Genomic DNA, 15,844 nt, shown 5'->3' with positions numbered 1-15,844 from the left:
CAGGGAGAAGGCAGGAGTATGGGTTTGAGGGAGACAATGGATCAGCCATGATGAAATGATACAGCAGACTCGATAGGCCAAATAGCCTTATTCTGGTTCTATGCCTTTTGGTCTGAGTCAGAGGTTCGGCGTTTTATGCTGTTAGTCTTGCTGTATCCTGAGTAAAATGCAAGCTGAAAATTGTCTGTGATGGGAATCATTATTGATTACTACTATCGCTGTCATTATAAGAGTTTCAAAGCATTGAAAGAGGGTTCATTGCCATTTACAAAGTCTTTCCATTTAATTCTGTTCTTTTGATTTTGCATTATAGAATTATGAAGGGCACACCAAACGTTGCTGTTTGGTCTATGCGAACTATATGAACAAGATGTTTAATAAAAACTGTTACAAGCACTCAGCAGGACTGGAAGTATTTGAGAAGAGGAAAAACTAAGTTGTTTTTCTTTATTTTTCTGTAAAAGCATGAATCTCAAGGTAGTATATGGTAATATATACATCCTTTTGATAATAAATTTTACTTTTGACTTTGGGAAAGGTGTGGAGAGAACCAAAGACAACATCTGCCAAAAGAGATAAATTGAGATGACAGGCGGTGGTGCTAGCTGAGTGGTGAAACCTTACTAATTGCAGCTGAACTGTCTGGAGGAAGTGGATTGAGGAAGATGAACAAGGACAAGGAAGTACAAGATGGCTGGAACTACAGTGCAAAGCACTTCAGTTGCTGAGACCCAAATAAGAGAGCACAGAGCACGAAACACTGCTGGAAGATGTCAGTAGGTGAAGTGTCATCTGCAGTCAGAGACAGCTGATAGTTCAGGTCCAGACCCTCTAAGACCGCAGGCTACATCCAGATCACGTAATTCGTATTCAGCAGCACATGCAAGTCTCATCTGGGCTCTAAGATCAGAGCGGTACAATCAGGAGGTTGCTCACCGAGAATGAATTTTCATGACAATAAACACCTGATGCGGCAACATTCATGCGACCCAATAAGTAGAGTGAAATATGTTGGATGATCATTTGAATGGTCTCCTTGTATAATAGCTGGACTCGTGAGTTCACAATATACCTCGTTATGGCCTAACTGCTTGCACTGCACTTTCTCTGTAACTGTAACACTTCAGTCTGCATTCTGCTATCCTTTTCACTTGTACTTCCAAGTGAGGGAGAACCTTGGATCAGAAGGCACAGCTTCAGAATACATGGACACCCTTTTTGAACAAAGATGAGGGGTAACTTCTTTAGCGAGAGCATGTGAAGTTCAATTCATTGCCACATACTGTACAGCTGTGGAGGCCAAGTCACTGGCTGTATTTAAAGTGGAGTTTGATAGGTTCTTGATTAGTAAGGTTGCCAAAGGTTATGGGGAGATTGAAAAATAAATCAGACATGATAAATGGCAGAGCAGACTTGATGGGCTGAATGGTCTCATTCTACTTCAGTGTTTTATGGTCTTGTTGCCTCACTGAACTGTTGAATTGAAATGATCTGTATAGTTGGCATGCTAATCAAAGATTTTACATAATACAGTAATAAACCAACTTACTAAATTTAAGGCCCATGAGATTTTGAGGATGTGAACTGGCCAGGAGCAAACCAGGAAAACCCTGCCTTTTTGGCTTTCAGTTTTTTTGTGCATCCCACTACACTTGGGTGGCCGGGGCAGAGGGTGAGAGGATGTGTATATTTATTATGGCGTTTACTTGATTTATAGGTGCATGGGAAACCAAAATCAGTAGCCGGGAAAAGCGACAGCAACGCAGACGTGATAAAGGAGTAAGTGATCCTCCTTCATCCATGGATTCCAGTCTTCCAGCAGGTGGTTCTGAAGGATCTTCTACTCAGCAGCACCCACAAGCCTCATCCGGGCTTGGGCCACGGAAGGCCAAAGCAGTTGAAGCATCAGGTTGGTTACGAGTACAAGGTGAACTGAACAATGATTTGATGCAGGAAATAGTATGCAATCCAGTATGAGGTGAGGTAGATGTGCTGAATGATTCAGTGCTCTGAGGTGCAAAAATGTAATGAAGTGGCATGCTGTTTCCATTGAGCAGTGTTTGTGTAAATTCTCATCTCTAGCTGTATTCTGAATACCAATTATTGAACTTCCACAGACTTTTTAATCAATTTTATTCCAGATATAGTTTGGGGTACTGCTGAAGATGATTTGAGGGAGGGGTGGTGTTATTGAGTCATAGAATACTACAGCACAGAAGTGGGTCCTTCAGCCCATCTACTTCATGCTAATCTGATTTTCTGCTTAGTTTCGTCTACCTGTGCACATACCATATCATTTAAAACCTTTCTCATCATGTCCCTATTAAAACTTCTCTTAGTATTGAAGCTGAATCACATTCACTATTTCTGTTGGCAGTTCATTCCACACTCACACCACCCTCTGTGTGGAAAAAGTTCTCCTTTGGATTCCCCTTTGAATATTTCACCTTTCACCCTAAATCTCTGACCCCTCATGTCACCCATCCTGAGGAGAAAAACCTGCATGCATTTGCCCATTCTTTTCCCCTCATAATTTTGTATAGCTCTGTAGATGAAGCAATCAAAAATTTGGTTGGAGCCCTCTGTATTTACCCCTAAGGGCTAAATGGGCAAGTTTTCAAGATGGGATTAATTTACTTGGATTATTGCTGGATTTGTATATGACCACAACTAACATAATTCTTTTTGTTATCAATGAATCTCAATGTAGCCTTCTGTTGTAAAACACATTTTAATGGCTTTGAAATGAGTGATTTGTTATTTTGTTTTAATAAGGCTTAATGGATGTCTTTTTCCTCTAAGTTGCCCCTGGGTGGGGTGAACAGCAAGCTGTGAATGGAGGAGGTTGGTGTGATATTCCAGCGAAACTGCCTGCTCAGATTAATGCAACCAAGGAAGATAAATGGCAGCAAATTCCAGTCCTGTCCAATGCAAAACGAAGCCCGGATCAGCCTGCTTGGGGTCAGGAACGTGGTGATACCAGTGCAGGGGCTAAAGAATGGACTGTGCCATTAGTCGATGAGACTTGGGGTGACCATGCTCTTTTCTCCAGCATTGGTGAGTGAATCTGGGCCCTTGAATTTGCAATTGATCAAATAAGAGAAGGACGTTACTTAGTTTAATATGAAATGACTTTCATTTAAAAATCTTTCTAAATTTTTTTTCATTGTTGTAATGTGAGTTACACACACATCAAATGAAGAAGGTCTCAGAAGAGCCCAAGCAGTTAGATCACTCATACCAACAATAAGAGAAAGACAACTCAGATTCCTTGGACACATCATGTGGAAAGATGAACTAGAAATACTCATAATCTGGAAAGATCAGGGGAGCAAACTTAGAGGAAGACCTCGGCTTATGTACATCAAAAGCCTAGCCAGGTGGCTACACATCTAGGAAATGGAAGTCATCCAAAGAACGAGGAATAGATCTGTATGGAAAACCATGGTCACCAATGTTCGCATCGGATGTGGTACCTAGACAGACAGACAAATGTAGGAGTTTTGTACACAGCAAGTTCCAGGATCTTAGTTCCATTGGCCTTGTCATATAGTTTCTACCTGATGGAGCTCAATTTGATTAACATCCAGACAGTTTAGCAGATGAAAACTTACAAGGATAAAGATCTGTCCTGGCACAGAAACTGTCTTTTCAGCCTACTGTGGCACACTGATTCTCAAGCACCCATTTGCACTCATCCTACACTAATACCAGTACATTCCCATCACTCTCATAAACTCTGCAGGCAATTTACTGTGGAGAGTTAATCAATGCACATTGTCACTGAGAGACTGTGCAAATTCCAAACAGATAGCACCAGAGGTCAGAATTGGATCCCTGGAGCAGCAGTGGAAATGATGAGTATTTTTAAGCTCCTGCCTGTCAACATTTCTGAACGTCTATCCTGGGCTTAATATATCGATACAATTGCAAAGAAGGCACGACACTGCCTATATTACATTAGGAGTCTGAATACTTGGTATGTCACCAAAGACTGGCAAATTTATATAGATGTATCCTGGAGACCTTTCTAACTGGTTGCATAACCATCTGGTATGGAGGGGCCACTGCACAGGATCAAGAAAAGCTGCAGTAAGTTGCAAACTCATTCAAGCTTGGTCATGGGCACTAGCCTCCCCAGCAGTGAGGACATTTTAAAAATGCGATGCCTCAAGAACATGACCTCGGTCATTAAGGATCCCCATCACCCTAGACATGCCGTCTTTTCATTCTTAATATCAAGAAGAAGGTACAGGAGCCTGAAAACACAGTTAATGTTTTAGGGATAGCTTCTTTTCCTCCACTATCAGATAGCTGAATGGACAATAAACCAATGTACACTAACTGACTTCTTCCTTTTTGCATGACTTAATTTTTTTAATATAAATACAGTGGGTTCCAGTTAATTGGGACATATCAGGACCAGTAATTGAAGCGGCTGTCCCAATTTGCTGGAGTTTCATGGAAATAGTTTAAAAAGATATAAGAAGACAAATTAAGTAACAAATTATGTCTTTAAATGAAGTACAGAATAAATTAGAACACCACCAAAACTACTACAATACTAAAAAACTGTATTAGTTCCTAATAGTTATTGATGCAGGAATTCAGTGTACATTGACATGTTCTTTTGACTGTAGAAAAGAAAATCAGCACAGACGCCTAGTGCAGATAGTCGGTTGCCTTCGTACAATGTTTACGATGAATATTTGTTTTCATTGGAATATTCAAGATGATTGTCCATTCTTCCACATTCTTCATAGTCCCTAAATTGTTGAAGTAGTGAAATAGTTTCATTTTCACTCCTGGACATTTCTGGCATTTCCAAGCTGGAAATTGAAGTGAACAAAACAGTTCTGAATTGGCTTACTGTTCATTATTCATTACTTGTCAATTACCAGTGATGAAAATTACTGGTTTTTGAAAACATATACACACAAATGACATTTTAATAACCTTTTGCCCTAAACATGTTGTAGTATCTAATGCCCACAGCAAGTGTATGTGACTGATAGGGGTTAGAAACTGTTCGCCTGCTCCAGTTAAGCAACATAATGTCCCAAATAAATGAAAGGAGTCCCAGCTATTTTCTTGATTTGATTTTGTTCTTTTAAGAGTTTTCCCAAATAAGCGGCTACCCTGGTTAGCCAATGGCCCAATTAACCAGAGCATTGTATTTCTTAGTTTATAGATTTTTTTTTATTATTGTATTGTACTACTGCTGCAAAACAGCAAATTTCACGACAAAACCAGTGATATTAAACCCGATACTGAGTCTGATTCTGAGCTATGAAGTAGCAACTCTATCTCATCTGGCATAGTATTTGGTTACTAGCATAACTGAATGTTCTTTTAGGTAATGAGAGGAAGTAGATTTTGCTGTTAAATGCTATCCACGTACAGTTGCAAGAAAAAGCTTGTGAACACTTTGCAATTACCTGGCTTTCTGCATTATTGTTGTTGAGTGCCATCGAGTCGCCAATAGTGTACTTTTCGATAAGGTTTTCATGTCAAGATATGGAAGTAGATTGCCTGGCCTTTCTTCCACACAGGTATTGCTGCTGCTGCCCTAGTTGGGATCCAGCTGCATGTGAACTCTGGACCATCGGCCTGTGTCCACTGCTGATTCTACTTCACTACTGTGTGGCCCATATTAATTTTCTGCATTAATTACTCATAAGATGGTCTGATCTTCATCAAAGTCACAATAATGCACAAAAACAGCCTGCCTAAACTCAACTCAAAAATTGTTGTTCTTGTCAATAGTACACCATTTAAACAATCAGTCTAGGTTCAAAAAAGTATGTGAACCTCTGGGGTAGTGCCTTCTACAAACTCTGTTTAGAGTCAGTCAGGTGTTAGAATCAATGATATGAGATTAGAGGTGTAGGTTTTAGAGGTGCCCTGCCCCTATTTATATAAAAAAAAGTACAAAATCAGTTTACTGACAGGGCCTGCTCTTCTCAAGAAAGATCAGTTTATGTGCCCCATGCCTCAATCAAATCAACTTTCGGAGGACCTTGGAAGAAGAATTGTAGAGACATATGAAGCTGGAAAAGGCTACAGAAGTATTTCTAAAGACCTGACCATTCATCAATCCACAGTAAGAGAAATTGTCTACAAATAGAGGGAATTCAGTGCTGTCCCTAGGAGTGGGTGTCCTGCAAAGATCACACCAAGAGCACAATGTGCAATGCTGAAGGAGGTGAAAGAGAACACATGGAAAAGACCTGTAGAAATCTCTAGAACTTGTTAAAATCTTTGTTCATGTGTCCACTTTAAGAAAAATATTGAACAAGAATGGTGTCATGGAAGGACATCACTGCTCCAAAAAAAAAACATTGCAGCACGTCACAAGTTTGCAGAAGACCACCTGGATGTTCCACAATGCTTCTGGGACAATATTCTGTGGACAGATGAGACAAAAGGGCTGAACTTTTTGGCAGAAATGTACACCGCAATATTTGGAAGGAAAAGGGCATTACACATCAACACCAAAACCTCTTCCCAACTGTGAATTATGGTGGAAGGAGCATCATGGTTTGGGATTGCTTTGCTGCCTCAGGGCCTGGAGTGCTTGCAATCATTGAGGGAATAATGAATTCAAAATTGTATCAAGACATTTTACAGGAGAATGTCAGGGTAGTGATCCATCCCCTGAAGTTTAATAGATGTTGGATGATATACAAGACAGTGATCTGAAATCAACAGCAGAATGGTTTAAAAAGAAAACTTGTGTTTTGGAATGACCAAGTTGGAGTCCAGATCTTAACCCAATTGAGATGCTGTAGCGTGACCTGAAGAGGGCTGGCTGTTCATGCAGGTATCCCAGAAATATTGATGAACTGAAACAGTTTTGTATGGAGGAATGGTCTAAAATTTGCTGTTGTGCAAGTCTGATCAGGAAATGTTTGGTGGAAGTTGTTGCTGCTGAAGGAGGTTCTACCAGTTATTAAATACAAGAGTTTACATACTTTTTCCAGCCTGGAATGTGAATGATTAAACAATGTGTTCAATAAAGATGTGAAAAGTATGACTTTTTGTGAGTTATTATTTTAGATAGACTGTGTTTATTACTGTGATTTACATGAAGATCAGACCACATTTTTAAAAATATTGTTTTATGTGAACAGACTTGGAAAAAACTAACAAAAAAACTCAAAAAATACAACACATCCACAAAAATCACACCATAGCAAAATCAAATTAAATATTGAGCAGCAAAAGAGAAAAAAAATATAAAGGCAAAAAGTAAACATACACAGCAGAGGTGCACAGTACCAAAAAACTTCAGTCCTCACCCAGTAAGAAAGTCCAATACAGGGCCCCATATCCTTTTGAAGATGTCCCCGCTGTCCTCATTACATAGTCTCAGTCTCTCCAAATGTAAAGTGTTTGCCAGTTCTCTCAGCCGCAGATCGTACGTAGGCACAGAGTCCAGTTTTCACATTTGCAGGATTAACTTCTTGGCAATCACCATTCCAAACAGTACAGCCACTTTTTCATACATATTGGCTGAAGATAAGGAGCTTGTTGCTCCAAGGGTCCGGAGCAAGAGTGGGTCCGGTTCCCACTGCTTCCCAAAAGCCTCAGAGAAACAGAGAAAAATACTTTTCCAGTATGCATAAAGCTTACAACATGGCCAGAATGAATGTGACAAGTTACTATTCATAGATTTATAACCATATAACAATCACAGCACAGAAACAGGCCATCTTGGCCCTCCTAGTCCGTGCCGAACCCTTATTCTCACCTAGTCCCACCTACCCGCACTCAGCCCATAACCCTCCACTCCTTTCCTGTCCATATACCTATCCAATTTTCCCTTAAATGACACAACTGAACTGGCCTCTACTACTTCTACAGGAAGCTCATTCCACACAGCTATCACTCTTTGAGTAAAGAAATACCCCCTCGTGTTTCCCTTAAACTTCTGCCCCCTAACTCTCAAATCATGTCCTCTCATTTGAATCTCCCCTACTCTCAATGGAAACAGCCTGTTCACGTCAACTCTATCTATCCCTCTCAAAATTTTAAATACCTCGATCAAATCCCCCCTCAACCTTCTACGCTCCAATGAATAGAGACCTAACTTGTTCAACCTTTCTCTGTAACTTAATTGCTGAAACCCAGGTAACATCCTAGTAAATCGTCTCTGCACTCTAATTTATTGATATCTTTCCTATAATTCGGTGACCAGAACTGCACACAATATTCCAAATTTGGCCTTACCAATGCCTTGTACAACTTTAGCATTACATCCCAACTTCTGTACTCAATGCTTTGATTTATAAAGGCCAGCGTTCCAAAAGCCCTCTTCACCACCCTATCTACATGAGACTCCACTTTCAGGGAACTATGCACAGTTATTCCTAGATCTCTCTGTTCCTCTGCATTCCTCAATGCCCTACCATTTACTCTGTATGTTCTATTTGGATTATTCCTGCCAAAATATAGAACCTCACACTTCTCAGCATTAAACTCCATCTGCCAACGTTCAGCCCATTCTTCTAACCGGCATAAATCTCCCTGCAAGCTTTGAAAATCCACCTCATTATCCACAACACCTCCTACCTTAGTATCATCGGCATACTTACTAATCCAATTTACCACCCCATCATCCAGATCATTTATGTAACAAACAACATTGGGCCCAAAACAGATCCCTGAGGCACCCCACTAGTCACCGGCCTCCATCCCGATAAACAATTATCCACCACTACTCTCTGGCATCTCCCATCTAGCCACTGTTGAATCCATTTTATTACTCCAGCATTAATACCTAACGACTGAACCTTCTTAACTAACCTTCCATGTGGAACATCTATTATAAACTGGCGAAACATCTGGGTAGAAGCTATGCAACTTTTCTTTAAAATAATGGAGTCTATGTAATGTTTTAAACTGTACGAGTCTGTGTCTAACATTGACTGAACAATCATGTATACTCTTTAAACACTCATCCCAGACCACCTCTGTCAGTTCTATACCCAATTCATCCAGTCATGCCTGTTTAAGACCTGCAGTATTCCATTATGTAGGATCTGATAAAAATAGGATACCGCACTACGAGTAACAGGATCAAATTTATTTATTGCCTCCAGGGACTCATGTTTGTCTAAAACCTCAAAGCTGGGTATATATTTCCTAACATAATCTCAAATTTGTAAATAGCTTAAAAAAAACTAGATGCAGGGATATTGTAAACTGCTTGTAACTGCGCAAATGAGGCAAACTTTCCATTACTATACAGGTTTCCAGGTGGAAAAAATAGTATCATTCACACCAGGCAAAAAGGAATGATTGACACTCTGATCTGTGACAATACAAGTTTTTGGCACCTTAGTATGTAGTTGAATCTGCTTCCAAGTTCTTGTAGTGCTGCAGACCACGAAGCTGTTACTAAAATGTGTCATTAACTGCAGTGGGGCTATTAAGGAGAGCTGGTAAGGAAGTCTTCTTACAAAGCTTTCGCTCAATGAGTAACCATGCTGGGCATGAGTCTGAGATAGAGGATGGGCCTTTCTTCCACCACAAGAATAGATAGGTGAGCAGCCCAGTAATACATTTTAACATTCGGTAAAGCAAAACCACCTGCTTCCTTAGGCTTTGACAAGTGGTTTTTAGTAATTCTAATGGCTTTATAATTCTAAATGAAAGGTATAATAATTGAATCCAATTGCTTAAAATATGACAGAGGAATAAAACATCGAATTGACTGGAAAAGATGAAGAAATCGTGGCAGTACAATCATTTTCATTGTGTTAACCTTCCCCACCAAAGAAATTGGAAGGGTTTTCCAAAAGTCAATATTGCATTTAACCTGCTCAACTTTGTTTTGCCAATTCACTTGCAAAAGATCATCTGTGTTTTTTGTAATAGTCACACCAAGTTAGGAAATATTATCAAAAGTTATTTTAAAGGAAATGGACTGTACATACACTGTTTTAAGCACTGCAGTGACTGGCATTAGTTCACTCTTAACCCAATCAATAGAGAAACTGCCAAAATTATTAATTAGAGTCAGAAGGGTGGGTATTGATGTTTGTGGGCTGGAGATATATAAAAGGATGTCAGCATAAAAGAAAATGTGACGTTTGATATCCGTCATTGGGCATCCATAAAGGACATTGATATCCATGCATATCAATGGGAGATATGAAAGGGTCCTGTATGATGCTAACAGCCAATGGCTCAATGATAAGTGCAAACAAAAACAGAGAAAGGGGGCAGCCTTGACAGGTCCTAGGATGAATTGCAAATGGGGAGGAAATATTCTGAGTAGTGATAAATTGAAGCAGATGGGTGTGCATCAGACCACATTTTATAAGTACAGTAATTAATGCAGAAAACCAGGTAATTGCAAAAGGTTCACAAACTTTTGCTTGCAACTGTATTGTAGAATGAAGAGGAATGAGGTCAGCTTCTGTGGTGACACCTACTAGTGAGTTTTTTTTAAAAACAAAAGGCTTGTGGTCTGCTGTCATCTATTAAAACAGCCACTACATTACACACTGGAACTACTCAAGTTGATACACATTCAGATATTTAATATTCATTTGCTTCTCTGATTTTCAAAGGAAAGCACTCAAGACCAGCTGGATTTAATTTGTTTAATCATATGGATCTTTCCATTTTTATGCAATATCTATTAATTATTAGTTGTCTTATTTGGTATATGGCCAAAATAATTCACCTTTGAACAATGAGCAGAATAATTAATAGAAAGGTCTTTAAACAATAGAATAAATACAAATAATACAGGTCATTTCTCCTGTCAGGTCACTGTGGGTTTTCTTTTGTGTGCAGGAATTCAATTGTTTGTATTCCTGAAATTTTTCTCCACAGTAATCAGCCAATTCCACTTTGAATGCTACTATTCAATCTGTTTGCATCAACTTCTGAGCAAATGCATTCATCAGCATAGTAGTTAAACTACTAGATTAGCAGGCAGTTATGTATCATTGACCAGAAATCCAAGTTTGAATTCTTCCATGGCATCAGGAGAATTTAAATTCAAATAAGTCTGAAAGTACAAAAAGAAATCTAGTGTGGATAATGAGATGTGTAAAATTATTAGGTAGTCCTGAAAAATCATTCCTATTCACAATCCATCAGCAAAGGAAATCTGCTGTTCCTGCCGTGTATGGACAATGAATATCAATATTGTCAGTGACATCTGCATCCCATGAACCTGTAATTTAAAAAAAAGTACAATTCTAAGTCCTACCTAGTTGTTAAATAAGTGACCAGGAATTTTGTGTAATTCTAAACCTTGTGGATCTTACATAGTTTCATATTCAATGTAGTACAAGATATACTTTAAAGGATATCTTAAGTGTTGTTTGTCATTTGAGTATTAACTATTAGGAAGCCAGCATTTAGTCACAGTTGTTGCACTGAAATAAACACCTCTAAGAACAAAATGCTACTGGTGGAGGAACTCAGCAGATCAGGCAGCACCTGATGAGATAGTTTGTGTTTCTGGGATAATGTCCATTTCCTTCCACATTTGCTGCCTTGCCTACTGAGCTCCTCCAGTAGTTTGCTTGTTACTGCTCCAGGATCTGCAGTCTCGGGTCTATACTTCCAGTAACCCTAGCTAGTTTTCTTGCTGGTCCAAAAAAGAATCCTGTCACATTCAATTGTTGTGAAACTTCAAAAGAGAGGAACTCCATAGATTTTAGGATTTTGACCTTTCACTATCTTGCTGCTGGCCATTTGCTGAAAGTACATTTGTGTTAATAATGCTTATACAGTTTATGTGTAAGTGTACTGTAGAGCAGCATTGAAAATGTAAGATATAGTAGAATTATATTGGTCATTCCTTTGTGTGGATGCCTTTGATTTGAGATTATTGGCACACAATTATAAATATGCCTTTAAGCAGATCTTCATTCATCAAACATTGGGTTCCTTGAGCTGAAAAAAGAAGTGTTGGAAGGAAAGAGCTGTTTGAGGTTTTTTTTCTTCCATTGATCAACTGAAGGTGACTGTGTGATTTGATATTTCCAAGTCTGGTAGAAAAAGAAGTTGACAAAGAGGCACCATTTTTGTCATAAGGTGCATGAAATAGAACCTAACTGAGAGGGTTTTGAAGTGTTTTTCAGTTGATTTATAAGTGAGAAGTACTGAAACAGTATACTGCGCTTGGCTGTTACCTTGTGAGTAAGATCTGGAATTTTGCTGATGGTATAGCATTCAGTTCTTGTTCCAAGTTATCGTTTTCACACTTATCATTGCTGTCAGTTTGAAAATATAGTGAATTCCAGTAAATTGGGCCATCGGTTGATTGAGGCAGCCACTTATTTGGAACAGCTCAACAAAAAAATAATTGAAAGGATTCCTTTTGTTTATTTTGGACAACTATACTGCTTAATTGGGACAGGAGATTTGCTGAACAGTTTCTAACTAGCATCAGTTGCGTGCACATGCTGTGGCGTTAGGCACTACACTGCTTAGAGCAAACAGTTTTTGAATAGTGTGAGTATTTTCAAAGAGCAGTAACTTATTTAATTTTGGTCACCGGTGACAAATGAGCATCAAGACAATTCAGAACTGTTTTGGCCGCCTCTGTGGTTTCAAGCATTCAGGTTTGGAGATGCCAGAAAGGGCCAAGACTATTAGGAACTAATACAAAGTTTAATAATACTACAGTAATTGTAGTAGTGTTCTAATTGGTTCTGTATTTGATTTAAATTCATAATTTGTTACTCAATTGTATGGTAGTTTGTCTTTTAAATATACCTTGAACTGTTTCCATGAAACTTCGGCTAATTGTGGCAGTGCTTTATTGGGCCAAAACGTACTGCCCCCGTTGTGTCCCAATTAGTTGGAATCCACTGTATATTCTTTGAGTTAAAGGTATATTCTAATTTTTAAGATTTTATTTATGCCTACCTATTTTAAATTAGAATAGTTTTGTACTGTTTGGTAAAGGTAAATAAATCTGAGCCTTGTCCTGTTATAGTTTTCCAAATAAGCTTGGGTGACCTACAGTTTCAGGCTTGCATCCACATGATGTTGGGCATGCTGCAAGCATTTCTCAGATTTTCTGTTGATATTCATCAAGAAAAGTGACTTGAGTAGATGCTGCACAAGTTGATTAGGGTGATTAAGGTGTGTGGTATTCAAGGGCCACAAGGTATGTTGCAGTGTTATAAAAATCTGATTAGACCATACTTGGAGTATTGTGTTCAGTTTTGGTCAACTCATTAAAAGAATGAAATGGTAGTTTTAGAGAGGGCACAGAAGAGATTTACTATGATGCTGCCTGGGCTAGAGAGCATGTCTTATGAGGAATGGTTGAGTGAGCATGGGCTTCTCTCTCTGGAGTGAAGAAGGATGAGAGGTGACTTGAAAGAGGTGTGTAAGATGATGAGAAGCATTGATAGCAAACAATCAGCACCTTTTTCCCAGGGTGGAAATGACTAATAGGAAAGAGCAGAATTTTTAAGGTAAATTTGAAGAAAGTATAGTGTAATTTAGAGGTAGATTTTTTACAAAGTGGTGTCTGTGTGGCATGTACTTCCTGGGTGGTGGGAGAGACAGATACATTCAGGACATTTAAGAGACTCTTAAATAGGCACATGGATGAAAGAAATTGGAAAGTTATGTGGGAGGGAAGGGTTAGATTGATAATGGAGTAGGTTAAGTGGTGGTCACAACATTGTGGGCCAAAAGGCCTGTGCTGTACAGTTTCATGTTCCTTTGAGTAGAGGATGGAATTTAAAGTTACTACATCAGGATTTTATGAATACTCAAAACCTTTCTGTGGCCAAAGATTTTTTTTAAATTGAGCAATTTGCAAAGATTAAGCACTTTTTCTAATATGTGAATCTTTCTTTCTTTTTCAATCTTTTTATTAGTTTTTTTAAGAAAACATAACATAATATTATATTACATATGTTATGAATACAATAGATTTGAAATTGAGTTGATAACAAGATAACAATATCTTATTAAACTACCAGCGAAAAAGGATCATACAATAATGTGAATCTTAACCTTATTGCTGTAATGTGTACAACTTGTCCTGATGAAGGACATCAACTCAAAATGTCAAACTGTCCATTTATCTCTATGGATGCTGCCGAACATGCTGTTCCTCCGGTGCCTTTGTATTGCTCTAGATTTCTAGCATCTACAGTCGCTTGTATCTCAGATATTTTTTATCTTTTTATGTTGTTTGCTTCTCTTTTTAAAGATGGTCCTTGCTCTAATGAACTGCATGTTTTAGAGCAGTGGGAGATAATTTTATTAGTCTGTAAATCAGATTCATTCGCAGACTAATTTATCATGTTATTTTGTTCTTTTGCAGGTGCTTGGCCAGGAGTCAATGAAAGAATAAATTCCTCAGAGCCAAAACCACCTTTCTCTCGTGGGGCTAAAGCCTCAGTGGCCAGTAAGTATTGATTCAGTCTCTGACATTTAATTGGAAAGCTCTTTTGAAACAACTACTTTGTGAATGTTGGATTGGTAATTTGTTTTGTCATGTTTTTGTTTTGCAATTGTACATTGATCATCTGGACTAGTAGTTTGGTAGAGTGCCTTTTTACATCCACTGTATAATTAAATGTCTGTATTTTTATTTAACTTTTGTGTTCCTGATGGCGTCGAAACTGGTAATTCTTGCACAACTGAAGGGTAAATTTTTGGGCACTGAGGTTGTCTGACATACATGTAGATTGTGGTGAATAGAATACTTGTACATTGGCTTAGTAATAAACAAAGTCCTGGGTGAAATTAGCAGTTCAGGCAGCATCTATGGAAAGGAATAAATAGTCAGTTTTGGGCCAAGATTCCATCAGTACTGGAAAGGAAGGGAGATGAATAGTAGATCGTTTTAAACTTGCCCACCAAGACTTGGAGGATTCCACAACCCTCAGTGACCGCATGGCCATAAGCATGTCAGTGCACCTCTGGATGAGCCAGAGGCATCTGCAGTTCCTTCACCCATGGAACATAGTACTCAAGTAGGCCGGTTCATCCGAGCTCACAATGCCAGTTTTAGTGAATCCTGGGGGTGGGGGTTGCTGTGCTGGGTAACATAATTGGGAGAAGTGCACATATTTCACAGCCACCAACATCACTTTAAGAGGCTGGTCTGAGTGATAACGTGGTTACGTAAAGATTTTTAGCATGCTTTTGTTATTAGGTTTTGGAGTTCAATAAAATGTGTTACGGGTTTCATTAAACACAAAGCACCTCACTTCGTTTTATTTATGAAAATCTACAGATTCACAGGTGAAGAATTTTCTCACCTGGAAGGATTATTTGGGGCTCTGAGGAAGGAGGTTCAGGGGCAGGTGCATTACTTGGGCTGCTTGCCGTGATATGTGCCAGGAGGGAAATCAGTGGGGAGGGATGAATGAACAAAGGAGGTACAGAGAGAGAGAGATCCCTGCAGAGAGTGGGAGAGGAGGTAAAGATGTGTTTAGTGGTAAGATCCTATTGAAGATTACAGAAGATTCAGGGAATAATATGTTGGATGCATTGGCTCGTGGAGTGGTAGATAACGAGAAGGAAGAACTCTATTTGTGTTATGGCAGCAGGAAGTTGGGGTGAGGGCAGAAGTTTGGGAAATGGAGGCGATGCAGTTAAGGAGAGTATCGGCGGTAGAGGAAGGGAAACCCCTTCTCAGATGTTCTGGAAAGGAAAACTTCATCCTGAGTACAGATGTGGCAGAGACAGAGGAACTGAGAAACAAAATGGCATTTTTTTTCAAGTGACCAGTAGGAAGTAGGAAGGAGGAGTCATTGGGCTTGATTTGTTTTACACTGGCGTGTTAGAACTGTTTCTGAATTGAAATGTAAGCTTGTGGCTGGATTGGTTTATTTGGCCT

The 15,844-nt window shown here is 39.0% G+C and overlaps 1 protein-coding gene across 1 annotated transcript in view; it reads left to right on the top strand.

Annotated features, from left to right (window-relative positions):
• The window catches only part of mtdha (metadherin a), a 107,377-nt gene that overhangs the window by 38,430 nt on the left and 53,103 nt on the right, over positions 1 to 15,844 (top strand). Inside the window, exons 4-6 of the mRNA XM_059977082.1 lie at positions 1,718 to 1,909; positions 2,803 to 3,057; positions 14,321 to 14,404. Coding sequence (XP_059833065.1) covers positions 1,718 to 1,909; positions 2,803 to 3,057; positions 14,321 to 14,404 — 531 coding nt within the window. The remainder of the gene's footprint in view (positions 1 to 1,717; positions 1,910 to 2,802; positions 3,058 to 14,320; positions 14,405 to 15,844) is intronic.

The sequence above is a fragment of the Hypanus sabinus genome, chromosome 1 (assembly GCF_030144855.1).
Source record: "Hypanus sabinus isolate sHypSab1 chromosome 1, sHypSab1.hap1, whole genome shotgun sequence".
NCBI lineage: Eukaryota > Metazoa > Chordata > Chondrichthyes > Myliobatiformes > Dasyatidae > Hypanus > Hypanus sabinus.
Note: the sequence above shows the minus strand (reverse complement) of the source record. Positions and strands in the feature narration are given on the sequence as shown.